Source organism: Podarcis tiliguerta (assembly GCF_965153285.1).
Source record: "Podarcis tiliguerta genome assembly, chromosome: 14".
Classification (NCBI taxonomy): domain Eukaryota; kingdom Metazoa; phylum Chordata; class Lepidosauria; order Squamata; family Lacertidae; genus Podarcis; species Podarcis tiliguerta.
Window position 1 is genome coordinate 29,976,495 of NC_139547.1, and position 14,761 is coordinate 29,991,255.

Below are 14,761 nucleotides of genomic sequence, written 5' to 3' on the forward strand. Positions count from 1 at the left end.
GTTAATAGAGAAAAATGCTCTTAATTCTCATCAAGCAACAGCAATTGCAAAACAGAAGAGGGGACTCCCCTCCCCACATGCACACTCAAGGGCTGCCAGAGCTGTCAGTCTTTAGGGTGACAGCTTTCTCCCTGCTGGGCATCACTAGAAGTAAAATCTCTGAGTGGTGGATGGGTAGTTAGTCCTTGTCTCCAGGGCCCCTGCATGCACAGCAGCAGGCAAATTAGCTAAGAACCCCCACAATTTGGAATCTCCACCAAACCTATGCCAAAGTTTTGCAGTTTTTGTGCAGCGTTGTGCAGTGAAACCCCGCATTTTGCAGTGCAGATGTATCAATACTGAGTAATTGATACATCAAACACAGGGTGATGCTGTGGTCTAAACCACTGAGCCTCTTGGGCTTGCTGATCAGAGGGTCGGCGGTTCGAATCACCACGACGGGGTGAGTTCCCGTTGCTCTGTCCCAGCTCCTGCCAACCTAGCAGTTTGAAAGCACACCAGTGCAAGTAGATAAATAGGTACCACTGTGGCGGAAAGGTAAACGGTGTTTCCATGCACTCTGGCTTCCAGCATGGTGTTCCAATGAGACAGAAGCAGTTTAGTCATGCTGGCCACATGACCCGGAAAGGTGTCTGTGGACAAACACCGACTCCCTCGGCCCGAAAGCGAGATGAGTGCCGCACCCCATAGTCGCCTTTGACTGGACTTAACCATCCAGGGGTGCTTTACCTTCACTGTACTTAACATTAACTACAAACGCCAAAATTTGGGATCCTCTGCAATCCTGTGCCAAAGTTTTGCTGTTGTTTAGCAGCGTTTTGTAGAGATAACCCCACATTTTGAAGCACCCCACAAACTGAGCAACTGATACATCAAACATGGACAGGAACAGCTGGCCATTGCACTCATGCAGTAGCCAACAACATGTATTTTGAATGCTTGGCACCGTTTTCTGGGACAACAACATCATTCCACTGTACCTTTAAGAAGAAAGCTTTGCCTTAATGGGGTACAGGCCGGGGGGCAATAAACGGAGACAACAGCATACAGAAGGCAGAGCAGAGCTTTCAGAAATGTGCCTTAGGCAGCAATCTTTTTTTAAAAATGATAAATACAGGTGATACCAAAGCGTCTTTATTTTTCAATTGTCAAATGTTGGGGTGGTGGTGCGATATGCTATAATGTCAAACACTTGTCTCTCTCTCCCCACAATTCCTGGTGGCCTTCCCCAGAGCCAGCCAGCTGTTTACAGGAGGGAGCTAGATCTTCTCCAAGGCTGCTGAGCATTTTTTTTGGAGGGGGGGGGGCTACTCAAAGAGAAGAGGAAGGGGGGGAGCAAAATCAGGGGTGGGTGGGATAATGCCTTCTGCATAGATTACTGCTCTAGGCACCCTAGCAGCCGAGAGCCTTCCCAAGCCACGTCCTGGAATGTTTAGCAGCCAAACAGCAAACGGCAGGTTTTTACAGCAAGACTCCAGACAAATCACTTCTGAAGTGCCAGCTTTATGTGTCAATGATGAGGCAGCGCTGGGCCCTCCCTGCACTGCGAGCTGCCAGCCGTGGCTTGTCAAGCAAACCGAGATTTAAGACCACGAGCAAAGGGAAGCCTCAAAGATGCTCGATCAGCCGGCTTCCCTACAGAATCCGGGGGGGGGGGGGCACACACACAAAACACCACATTTATTTGCAAGGCACTGGCATTCGGAAGTCTTTGGCTCTGCTTGCTGGTAATGCACTCCATGGACGATGGCCAAATGGCCACCCGAAAGGCAAGCTGGTGGCTTTTTTAGAGCACCAGGAACCACGTCCCCATGCGGAAAGCCTTGAACGCACACCCTCAATGCCAATCGCCTGTCGAACAGGAGGGGAGGTGCTGCTGCTGCTGCCTTTCTAGAAGCCTGAGAGGAGAAAGCATGCCCACCTACCGATAAATGATTCCTTTGTTATGTAAGAAGAAGAGGCCAATGGCTATCTCAGCTGCGTAGAACCTGCAAGTAAAGATTAGAGGAGAAGAAGAGTGATAAGGGAGGCATCTGGAAATGGAAAGCTTTGCTATCTAATTACAGCACTGGGCATCCAGCGTGGAGGGAGAAAGTCCATCTGCCTGCCCCCCCATAACCCAAGGGAGACCCTTTGCCCCATGGGGCCCCCAAGCCATGTTTGACCTCTTAGCCTGCGCTTTATATTAGGGAGCATCCAACTTACACAGCGTGGGGCTCCTTAAACCTTCCAACCTGTTGAATCTGGTACATGAGATCGCCGCCGTTCACATACTCCATGACGAAATACAAGCGGTCCTAGAGAAGGAGAGGAGAGGGGAGAGAGGCGTAAAATGTAACAGAAGCCCGGAGGGGGCTAGTGCCCTTTGGGACTGGTAGGGCAGGAGGCAAGGAGGCCAGCAGCAGGTGGCGCCAGAGCGAATGACAAGCAGAGGCTGAGTGCTACAAGCAGCTACACTGAGACTAAGGAGGAGGAAGCTGGCAGCCAGGGACACCCTCTAAATGGATTGTAAGTAAGACAGCAGGCAGGTGGGTCTTGCCTGGGTGCAGAGTAGGGTTGCTGGGGGCAGTGCCCCATTGGTCCTAATGTCCTGCAAATCACCCAGAGAACAGTCAGCAGATCCCTGTCTACCTGTATTAATGAAAAACTTCCTCTCTCTCTCTCTCTATATATATTAAAGAATGGTGAGAACGCGTAATTTGGATTGAGGCAGAAGTGTATGTATGAGTAAGGTGGGGGCAGGGGGGTTAAGTCTGTTTTCTTGATCTAAATTGCCCATTCTGGAGCTTCTGTACGTCCCATGGGGCTAAACACACAGGTGCCTCCGTATGTTTAGTTGCACATACACAGCAACACAGATCCGACTTTCCTTTTAGCAGCTCAAGCTTTTTGTACATTTTAAAGTATTCACTTTCCCCCTCAAACTTATTGTTTCACCTTTTTGTAAATTGCTTTGAGGGTTTGTTTTTTAACAATCAGGCAGTGTATAAATTTTTATGAAATAAGCAAATAAGTCAGCACACATTCCCCCCCCCTCCCCATTTTATCATTCACAACAGCCCTGTAAGGGAGGCTATGTTGAGAGATAGTGACCGGTCACTCAGCGAGCTTCAGAGCTGAGTGGGGATTTGAGGCGATTCCTCCTCCATCTCTACACTGGAGAGCTGTTGCTGCCGGTCAGTGTGGACAACGCTGAGCTAGATGAATCAAGGTCTCAGGGATAGCCAGCTCCCTGCAGTCTTTGTTTTGACTGTGGAGGTTCTGATCTCCTTTTGGGGGAAGAAAGATGGTGCACACATTTAATCCACTCTCATTTTATCCAGGATCAGGAGGGTCACTCGGGAGCAGGTGGAAGGCAAATCCAGAGGCCCCAAAACACCTGGGCAAAAAAGTTAATTCTCTCTCCCTTTGAGATGAAGATTTGAGATTTTCATCCTTGCCAGCAAATGGGAAGAGCAGCTCTGGCTGAGACTGCTCTCCTCCAAATCAAAGCGCTTTGTACTCAGCACCTGATAATACCCTCTGCTACAAATTTTGATTACGTTACCAATATGATTACCGCTAAGCTACAGGCAGGTCTCCGGGAACTAATCCTCTGCCGACACACTTCAGATGTCAGAAAGAGAGACGTGCAAAAGGAAAAGCTTCGCTGCATGCAGGAGTTTCATTAGCGAGCGCAGAGAAGGGCCCAGCCCCACTTGCCTTCCGCTGCAGCAAAACTCCTTTTGCAAAGCCAAATGGCTGGCTGACATTTCAGTGTAATCCTCCAAGCTCATTGTAGGAAGCCTGAAAGGATGGGCCTTGCACTGTGCCTATCGCTGCCTCCTCTCCTCTTCCTTATCTGCAGCCAGCCCCAAACAGTTGTGGAAGCAATGACTGCTCCCTTTGCAAGCGGTCCCCCCAATGCCTCTGTTTATTTCGGACCGGATGTTCCTGATGATTCATTGCTTTAGGGCAGATGGCCACAATCTAGTGCCCTTCAGCTGTTTTTGGAGTTCAACTCCCACCAACCCCAGCCAGTAGAACCATGTGGTCCCTTCTTCATCTCTTTCCCTTCTTTAGTCCTCCTTATGGCCACAGCCTCTGTCCTTGCCTTCCACCCACTCTGCCCTGGACTCCCTTAGCCCCCACCATCTACTGAGCACCCCAACATATCATCTCCAGCTCCTCTTCCTGCCAGCAAGACACAGTTCCTCCCATCTCTCCTAAGCTTCCCCATGTTGTCCAGTATCGCTTGGTGGCATTGCCTGGGATCAAGGCAAGGATGCTCTCTGTTCAGCTGAGATCAGGGGCTTCCAAACTGTGGTCCATGGACCATGTGGTGCTTGTGGGAAGATGAGTGATTGCAGTGGCTACTCTGTGGTTCTTAGAACCTGGTGTTCCGCCCAGAAGGTGAGTTAGATGGATGGGGTGGAGGGGAGTTTGTTGGCGATATAGTATGGCAGGAGTAAGGGAGGAGGCCCTTGAAAGGAGTGGAGGGGATTAGCAGCACAGTTAATGGGAGGCTAGAACGGAGGCATTTAATCTTGATTCAATTACAAATCACCTAGCATCCAGCACAGCTCACTGCAATTTCTTCAACAGACAGAAAAACCATTAAGTGGTCTGCCAAGACCCTCAGCAATTTTCAAGTAGTCCATGTGGGGAGTGGGGGGGTTGGAGTGTGAGAACTGCTGACTTGGAAACTGTGCAGGATCTAGGGCAGAAGTGTGTGAGCGTGTAGGGATCCTTACCATGGTTTGGAAGCAAGAATGAAGCTGTGTTAGGAAGGGGGGCTTCCCGGCCAGAGCCAGCACCCGCTTCTCCACCATGGTGCATTCCACATCGTCGTCTTGGATGACCACGTCCTTCTTGAGGATCTTCACAGCGTAGAGCTCGTCGGTCCCTTTCCTTTCAGAGAGCATCACCTGGAGGAAGACAAAGGTGGTCACAAGGGAGATGGAGAATCAGCAGACCTCCTGGGCTGGTGCTTTGGCTGCTACTCTGCATGCCAAAGTAACGACATCACAGGAGGGGTGGGGAGGTCCTTGGAAGCCTTGCTGGAGAAGGACTGTGAACATCATGGGAGGGGTGTTCCTAGGACCAAGGTGGAACTGTCAAGCAGCCTTGTCATTTTTGCTGCCGGGTTTATTAATGTAATCTTATTCTTTCTAGAGTCCTGAAACGTTGTTGTTGTTTTGCCTGTTGTTATGTTTTCTATAGGGTTGTTGTTTTATTGTGTTATTACAAAATTGTTTTGCAGCGTTTGATTCAGAAATGCATTCCTGTCGTCTTGGTTGTAAATCCCTTTGAACGTGACTTTGTGTGTGGAAAAGCAGCGTACAAATAAAACGATGAATTTATTTTATATTTATTAACACACAGCAGGTGCTTTACCACAGAGCTACTGTTTCCCACTAAAAGTATTGCAAGACCTAGTCCTCATGGTTCGGATGCCATCTGGCACAGGGCTGGCATTCAGCAGCTCTGTGTGATGTTTTGAATTACTATGACATTACTGAGTTGCATTCATTCCTTCGTTGTTTGCTTTATTTATATGCTGCTGTGCTTGATGTTATAGTGATTGTAATGCTTGCTGTTTTTTTATGCTATGGTGAATATTGTAAGCTGCAGCAACATTTGTTGTTGCAAATGCAGAATACAAATATAAAATCAACTCAAAATCCAATAAAGCAGCTCTCAGCTATAGTCCTTTCCAAAAGACACAGGAACATAAAAAGGTAAAGGTAAAGGGACCCCTGACCGTTAGGTCCAGTCGTGACCGACTGTGGGGTTGCGGCGCTCATCTCACTTTATTGGCCAAGGGAGCCGGCATACAGCTTCCGGGTCATGTGACCAGCATGACTAAGCCACTTCTGGCGAACCAGAGCAGCCCATGGAAACGCCGTTTACCTTCCCACTGGAGTGGTACCTATTTATCTACTTGCACTTTGACGTGCTTTTGAACTGCTAGGTTGGCAGGAAGCTGCTTTATACTGAGTCAGAGCCTTTGTTCATCCACACCATTGGTCCATCTACACTGACTGGCAGTGGCTCTCCGTGGTTTCGGGCAGGTTCCCTCCCACACCTACCTAGAGATGCCACTGGGGATTGAACCCAAGAACTTCTGCATGCAAAGCAGGTGCTCTACTGCTCCAGCCCGTCCTTCTGTGAGTGAGATTGAAGAAGTTCACCCATGCCCATTTGGCAACCCCTCACCTGCCCATTTGGCTGCCCCGCAAGCCAGCCCACGCCTCTTCCCCTGTGTAGAATAACTTGTCCCCCTAATATTTTAAACCAGCTGTGGCAAGCTGCAGATTTATTTATTACAATAAACCCGAGCCGCAGAGCTTCCTGCCAACATAATTTTCCGTCGTTAATCAAATCAAGCCGAAGGAAGGCTCCCGAAAAATGCCAACAACACCCTGCCAGTTATTAAGATACATTGCTTCAATTTGTTGTGGTATTGCTTTGGAAATCAACACGGCCACCTCCCCCCACCCCCCACAACCTGCTCACTGGTCTGTGGTGTTCAAAATGGACGTTATATTCCCTGGAAATGGATTGTTTTGCCACACAGCTGATCGCCACCTTGGTAGGGGGGATTTCTGGACCACCTCATCTGACTTTGATCCACTCTGCCCCAGGATCCCTCCGATCTGCAACATCATACCCTATGACCTCTGAGGCTGCTCATCTGCTTCTCTGGACCAGTAGTTCTAGAGCAGATTCCTGGTCTTGCCTTTGACCTGGGCAACTCTCATGCTTCATGTGGTCTGACTGGCTACTAGGCCTGGTGCCCCCTTCTTGCATTCTACTTACTTTGCAGTCTTCTTTATTTATAGGCAATTCGTACGCAGTCACGGAAATCGCACATTCATTTGGTAACACAAGTACACCCATATTCAACACCACGAGTTAATAAAAGTTAAAGACAAATGCTGAAAGAAAAATAAAACTCTAAGACTGCAAAATAACCCCACTTGCCTGGGAGTCAGCCCTCTTGAGTTTAATACTTCGGAGGAGGCCTGGTTAGGAGTATCCCATACAGTGGGGACTGGGGGACTTGTGGCCCTGCAGGGGTTCACAGAAGCATAGAATTGTAGGTTTGGAAGGGATCCCAAGGGTCATCTAGCCCAACCCTCTGCAAGGCAGGGATCACAGTTGAAGAATCCATGACACGATTCTTTGTTGGACTCCAGCTCAGTTGGTAAAGCACGATTCTCTTAATCACAGAGCCGTGGGTTCAAGCCCCAGGTTGGGCAAAAGATTGTGGCACTGCATGGGTTGGGCTAGATGACCCTCAGGGTCCCTTCCGACTCTATGGTTCTGTGATTCTGTGAACTCCTGCCAGCCCTTGCAGCCACCAGGGTCAATAATGAGGCATGATGGGAGTTGGAGTCTGACAAGATATGGAGGGACATAGAGGTTCTGCATCTTTGCTTTAAAGCTACAAAAATCTAATACAGTGGTACCTCGGGTTAAGTACTTAATTCGTTCCAGAGGTCCGTTCTTAACCTGAAACTGTTCTTAACCTGAGGTACCATATTAGCTAATGGGGCCTCCTGCTGCTGCCGCGCTGTCGGAGCACGGTTTCTGTTCTCATCCTGAAGCAAATTACTTAACCTGAAGCACTATTTCTGGGTTAGCGGAGTCTGTAACCTGAAGCGTATTTAACCTGAGGTACCATTGTACAGTTGGGACGCGGGTGGTGCTGTGGGTTAAAGCCTCAGCGCCTAGGGCTTGCCGATCGAAAGGTCGGCGGTTCGAATCCCCGCAGTGAGGTGCGCTCCCGCTGTTCGGTCCCAGCGCCTGCCAACCTAGCAGTTCGAAAGCACCCCTGGGTGCAAGTAGATAAATAGGGACCGCTTACTAGCGGGAAGGTAAACGGCGTTTCCGTGTGCGGCTCTGGCTCGCCAGAGCAGCGATGTCACGCTGGCCACGTGACCCGGAAGTGTCTTCGGACAGCGCTGGCCCTTGGCCTCTTTGAGTGAGATGGGCGCACAACCCTAGAGTCTGTCAAGACTGGCCCGTACGGGCAGGGGTACCTTTACCTTTACCTTACCATTGTACAGTATCAGATGAAATCAATATGCCAAAGTCCAGGCAAATTTCTGAAAACTACAGAAAACAATATTCAGTGATCTTTGAAGTGGTACAATGGGACAGTACACCAGGCTGTTAATCAGAAGGTTGGTGGTTCCAGCCCACCCAGGGACAGCTGTGGGCAGGATTCATTCATTGCATGGGGTTGGACTAGATGACCCTCAGGGTCCCTTCCAACTCTGCAATTCTATGACTGCATGATCTACAAAAACCATTTAAAAGATTTTTAAGATTGAAAAGGTGAGCCAATCTTTTAGGGCATTGCATTATGGGAAAACAAAGATGGCTGTGCAGCTGAGGGAACTACCTATCCAGATAGGAGAAATCCCAGTACAGCAACCTACCAAGGGCCCCCGAAAGCTCTGGAGCTGTCTGTGGGCCCCTAAACAATTTGTTCAAAGTAAGCTTGGGAATTGCAGACAGTGGTTCACAGCTCTATAGTGGCACCTAGTGACCAAAAACAAGCATTACAGCACATACAAAAAAAGAGGGCAAAACGCCACCATTGGTTATCATTCAGAAATTCAGCATTCCCACCCCACCCCTGCCCTAAAACACGCACATACACTGTGAAAGATTCACTCCAAACCAACACAACAACCCAGAGAACAAAAACTTCGTGTATCACCTTATAAGTCTTTTGCCCTGTGGACTGGATGGCAGCTTCGGTGTGTGGGGAGGTGATTTTAAGGGGGGAAATAACCTGGGGGGAGGGAGGAATTATATAACCCCCTCCCTGCAGCCCTAATCCAAATCAGCACTTTTCGCTGTCCCACCCTAAAGCTGGTACCAACAGCCATGCAGGTTCCAAACTCATCACGTCCAGTTTGGTCTTTAGACTGTCTGGCAATGAGATACATTCAAAAAAGAAATTGGATGTGTTGGGAGAACATTCCCTGGAGTGTAAAACACAAAAATTAAAATCGATTATATTTCAAGATGAAAGCAGTCCCCGGAGAGCGGGCTCCAGTCACTGTAAATAATTCTCTAATGGTTCCCCAACGCTGCTCAGGCAATCGAATTTGGCTCCTGAAGGGGGAACATCTCCCAACAGATGGGGAGACGGTGCCCAGGGCTGGTGTTTGCTCCTTGCAACCTCTGCAAGAGAGGAAGAGGCAGCCATTTCCTGGAGTGCAGAATTAAATGGGGGGGGGGGGAGAAGCTCCCGAGGGCTTGCTACAGCAGCCCATGTTTCATGCAGTAGCCTTTGTACAGCTTGCAAATGTGTGACGCCACGCAGGCGGAAAGCCAAACCGTTTCACACAACTGCAAAAGATGGGGGGGGGGGGACAAAACCCCATGCTTTGGCACCCAAAGAGAGATACGTACTGGCGTACAGCACAGTTTACTCACAAGAAGTAACTCGCACAAGGGAAAAAGCAGGAGGCTTTGGACAAAGCTCAGTCGGTGGAGCATGAGTCTCTTAATCTTAGGGTCGCGGGTTCAAGCCCCACACTGAGCAAAAGATTCCTGCATTGCAGGGGGTTGGACTAGATGACCCTCGTGGTCCCTTCCAAGTCTACAATTCTATGATTCTATTATATCTGGACAGAAAGCCCTGCCAGGCAGCTGCATTCAACTTGGGGTACAAAGGTAAGAATGCAAGAGCCTCAGAAGAGCCCCAAGGGGGCCAGCTAGCGCTGCACCCTGGTCTCGCATATCCCAAAACTGCACCCCCCCCCAAAAAAAGTGTGCATTGGGGGGGAAGTGGTTTAAAATGATCATTTTTTCCCCTGAGGTCCTTTTTTTAAAAATTGCAAATTCCCACAGAAGTGCGATGAACTGAAATTTAGGGGGAAAGAGGCCATTGTAAGAGTGCGATTGACGGAGCTGCCTTGAAAACGGTTGTAAGCTGGTGCTGCAGCCTCTCTCAGCCCTTAGTCCTGTTGCAGAAAGAAATAGTGCTGCCCCGCTGAAGGGGCAATGAAAAGAGAAGAGTCTTCCTGGACCCACTGTCCTCATCATCACTGTCGCCCCAGAAGACACTCTCAAAGCAGCTGTTGTTTCTCCTTCCTTGCACAAGACGGGAACCTCTAATTTGATTGATCCTCTCTATCCCCTCTATGGGCCTGCGAGGCTTTCCAGTGCAATAAAATCAGTGGCCAGGTTTGCGCCATCTCCACCGAGACTCCTATCTAGCTTTGCCTGACTCTCTCCGGCTAAGTGAGGGGAATGCTAATCTTGCAGATGCAGCCTCTGGTGCCAGAGTGTTAACTGCTTGGCTCCCAAGTCAGGCTGTTCTCTGAAATATGCTCTACCAGCAGCGGGGAAACAGGGGTGGGGGTGGGGGAATCAGTGAATGGAGGAGAGTTAAGAATGGGAACCTGACAGGCTTCTGTCAAATAGCTGCCAAAGAGCTTGCAAGGTGCAGCGAATTCTCAGCGACACTTTACATCATGGGTAGGCAAACTAAGGCCTGGGGGCCGGATCCGGCCCAATCACCTTCTAAATCCGGCCATCAGACGGTCCAGGAATAAGTGTGTTTTTACATGAGCAGAATGTGTCCTTTTATTTAAAATGCATCTCTGGGTTATTTGTGGGGCCTGTCTGGTGTTTTTACATGAGCAGAATGTGTGCTTTTATTTAAAATGCATCTCTGGGTTATTTGTGGGGCATAGGAATTCGTTCATTTTTTCCCCCTTCAAAATATAGTCCGACCCCCCACAAGGTCTGAGGGACAGTGGACCGGCCCCCTGCTGAAAAAGTTTGCTGACCCCTGATTTACATCATCTTGGAAGCTCCCCCACCGCCACCTGCAAAATGGCCGTGGTCCTCTGATCTGTGCTGCCTGGCCTCAGGATAGAAGGGCAGTTCATACAAGCTTGCTTCCTTGTTCTCCTCCTTCTCCTCCTCTCTGCCTAGCCCCCAGGACACTTTCAAACCAGGATCATGACTTTCCCTTCACATTCCTATCCCGACCTTTGAACTGGGGGTTGCGTACACCAAGATAGCTCAGTTGGTGGACTCCTAATCTTAGGGTTATGGGTTCGAGTCTCGCGTGGGGCAAAAGGATTCCTGCATTGCAGGGAGCTGGGCTAGATGACCCTTGCTATAAGATCCACTATCCTGCAATATTACATAGGAGCCAGTTCTACTGATGAAGCCTAGGATGGTGAAACAAGGCTAATATTCCGGAAATCCTTGTCTTAGACTCTGTGAAAGTATTCTGTGGAACTGTAACAACCCTTCATGTGGATTATTGGACTCTATGAACAGACAGGTGGAATAGATACTTATACCTGTATGGACCTTATGCATGAACTGACTAGAGAATGAACTGATCCACTGGGTCTTCAGCTTTTTTCATTGAACTTTATGAGACTTCCGTTGAAATCTACAATTTGACACAATGAATATTATACCTTATTTATTCAAAAGTACAGCTGTTTATGTCTTGTGTGTTTAATGCGGGAAACCCACAAGGAGGAGTCGAGCACAAGACTCCCTCTCCCATGCTGCAGTTCCCAGCAACTGGGATTAAAAAGCATTGCCACCTCTGACTGCAAAGGCAGAGTATAGCCATTGTGGCTAGTAGTCACTGATAGCCCTCTTAACCTCCAGTCCTCTTTTAAAACCATTACGTTGGTGGCCATCCCTGCACACGGCTTCCCCCAAAGAATCCTGGGAACTGCTGTTTGCTAAGGGTGCTGGGAACTGTAGTTCTGTGAGGGGGTGAACTACAGTTCCCAAGATTCTTTGAGGGAAGTCATGTGCTTTAAATGTGTGGTGCGGACTTGTGGCTGGTGCCTCCACAAAAAATGTCTATGCCGTGTAGCTGCAGCGCTAGGATTCTCACCAGACTTTATTCTTGAAAGGATCCATCATATCTTAAAGCTTTGTGGCATGACTGCAGTTTATACGAACACAGGAAGCCACGTTACACTGAGTCAGGTCATTGATCCATGCATCTACATATTCATTCATTTGCTCTAAAATTTATATTCTCCTTGTTAGGCTCCACCGGGCTCTCGAAGCCACTCGTATGAAAATTCATAATCAAGCATCAAATCACCATTAAAACCCAAAGCATCATCAGTTAAAACAGTCACTCAACAATGATTACAGTACAGCAGAAAGAATATTTAATTGCCTCACTCCTCTCCCCAAGCACCAAAAGCCTTCCTAAGCAGAAAAGGGCTTTTGAACCTTTTAAACCAGCTTTCTTGAAGCCAGGAGACATCCGACCAGGCAGAGGTCCTGGGAGCATCCAGCCACGCACCTTTCCAAAGCTGCCTTTGCCCAGCACCATAAGGAAATTGAAGTCCGACAGCTTCATCCGATCACGGCTGCCGTTGTTGTCAAATTTGGAGATGGCATTGGTTGCTTTCTCCTCTGCAGCCTTTGCTCCTGGGCCGATTCTGGCTCTCTTAAGGGAGAAAAAAAGGAATTTATTGATTTACTTCCCCTCCCCAAAAGGGTAGTGAAAATACGAGATAACCTTGGCTTCCCAAATATTTTGGACTAAGCCGTCACAGCCATCTTGGAGGAGATTGGCAGTCTCACTGCAGCTTCAGTGAATTAAATTAAAAAGGATCATTCAAGTGATCTATACAAGCTAATCTCATGGATGCAAAGTCAAATGATTTCACAGGCAGCCTTGACTGCACCTAGCTGTGCCTGCTCTCCTGGGCGGATTTTTCATTCATACACCGTACAGATTTTCACCTCAAAACATTCTTGTTCCATCCCTGCTCACTCAGACTTTGACGATCGCTGACAACCCGCGTCCGAGAGAGCCGAACAGACAAGCAAATCACTACTTTTCAGTCAACCTGGCATATTCTCATTGCACATGCAACATCGAGAGACCATGGCTCTGAGAACACATGACAACTTGTGAAATGATACTTTTGTTTAAAAACTGCAATGACTTAAAAGCTGAACGTAATTAAAGAGACGTTTGGTGCTTCTGTGGTGAGGATGGTTGAATACTGATGTTTGCTTCTTGTATAAATAAATGACAACAATAAAATATTTGGGGGAGAAATACTATGACGATTGCAGCTCGTGTACACATGATCCTAGCCAGTGCTTTTTTTCTGGGGGGACGCAGGGGTACGCACACCCCAATCATTTTGTGGATCTAAGTTTGGCCTCGTTGAGGGGAAGTATTTCAATATGAGTAGGAAAATGTGAGTACCCCTAAACATTTTTTAAAGGAAAAAAAGCACTGATCCTAGCTCTTTGCATTATCCTGCACTGATCCTTAGCTGCAAGTTCTTTTTTTTAAGAAAAGCAACGCTTCCTTGGACATAAAGACTTGTCCCACAATGGCAGAAAGGTGGTGATTCCTCCTTTGAAAGAAGTTTGAATGAAAATGTGCATGTCCGATATGGATGGCGGTTGATCAAGCCTGCTTTGCAAAAGGGACAAACAATGCTTATTCCGTTTGCAATTTCCAATCCCTGTCGACTGTTTAAAAGGAGCTTTGCCGGAAGAATGGTGAACAATCACATCCCTCGTGCAAAGCCTTCCCTTCCCCACCGCAGTCTGGTGGCTAACTAATTCACCGGAGCACAATTTGTTAAACAACACACGCGCACAGAGACAGAGCTATCTCACAATTTATTCGTTTTAATGTCTGAAAAAATATGTCACATTGGAGGAGCCTGCCCAGAGCTCAGCCTAGCATGAAATTCCATTAAGCCGATTCCAGTGGTTTAATTGGGGCAGCTGCTCCGAGCGCAAGAGAGAAGGTTTGCAGGGCAGCCGCAAAAGAGGCTTCCTGGTGTCACCTGGTGGGGGGGAGGGCAAGACTCCCTCTGCTACCAAAAACACTGTTGGAGAGCTGGAATGCAGAGTAAAATTGGCAGATGCAATGCTCCTTTCCTGCAAAGAGCCAGTAGCAGGGTCCAATTCATTCCAGAATCCCCTTGCCCTGGGGTGTTTTCACCTGGAGCTAACAACCTGGGACTAGTTTACCTGTGAGATCAGATTTACCGCACCTGTGCCCCCTTGACCACTTCAATCTGCAGACCTGGCACTGTCCACAGGTGCCACATAATACCCATTCCACATTTGTAAGAACTCCATCTTTGAGTGTGGAAGCACCTGAACTTTGGAACTCCCTCTGATTGATAGCAGGCAGGCACCTTCATTGTATTCTTTTTGGTGCCTGCTAAAATCATCTTTGTTTAGACAAGCCTACCCAGTTTTTTTAGAAAGTTGATGCATGTTTTAATCTGTTTTGGTCTACAGCTGTACCTTGGAAGTCGAACGGAATCCGTTCCGGAAGTCAGTTAGTCTTCCATAATGTTCGGAAACCAAAGCTCCTGCAGCCAACTGGAAGCCACGGAAGCAGCACGGACATTTGGCTTCCAAAAACAATTTGAAAACTGGAACACTCACTTCTGGGTTTCGATCACTCAGGAGCCGATTTGTTTGACAACTAAGGTGGTCGACAACCAAGGTACCACTGTATTGTTTTTTTAACTTTTTGAAAGTCTTAAATTGTTATTAATTATTCTTGTTGATAATCTTATTGTTGTATCTTTTCATTTTTCTTCCCAATCAGGCAGAGTATAAATTTTATGAAATAAATAAATTCTGAGATACTGGATGAAGGAGCAGATCTATCCCAAGCATCACACATAAGCTTCCTGTTCCTCTAAGCATGGTGCTAAGAGCCAAGGTCTTGTGCTGCAAGTCCACAGTTCCTTACTTTACAGGAGTGTGG

At 48.0% G+C, this 14,761-nt stretch overlaps 1 protein-coding gene across 2 annotated transcripts in view; it reads right to left on the reverse strand.

Annotated features, from left to right (window-relative positions):
- PRKCB (protein kinase C beta) overlaps nt 1-14,761 on the reverse strand; it is a 182,610-nt gene that overhangs the window by 49,288 nt on the left and 118,561 nt on the right. For both annotated transcript variants that reach the window (XM_083413995.1, XM_083413994.1), the window contains exons 9-12: nt 12,305-12,451; nt 4,734-4,907; nt 2,206-2,297; nt 1,926-1,988 (exon numbers count right to left, since the gene is read on the reverse strand). In XM_083413995.1, coding sequence (XP_083270121.1) covers nt 1,926-1,988; nt 2,206-2,297; nt 4,734-4,907; nt 12,305-12,451 — 476 coding nt within the window. The remainder of the gene's footprint in view (nt 1-1,925; nt 1,989-2,205; nt 2,298-4,733; nt 4,908-12,304; nt 12,452-14,761) is intronic.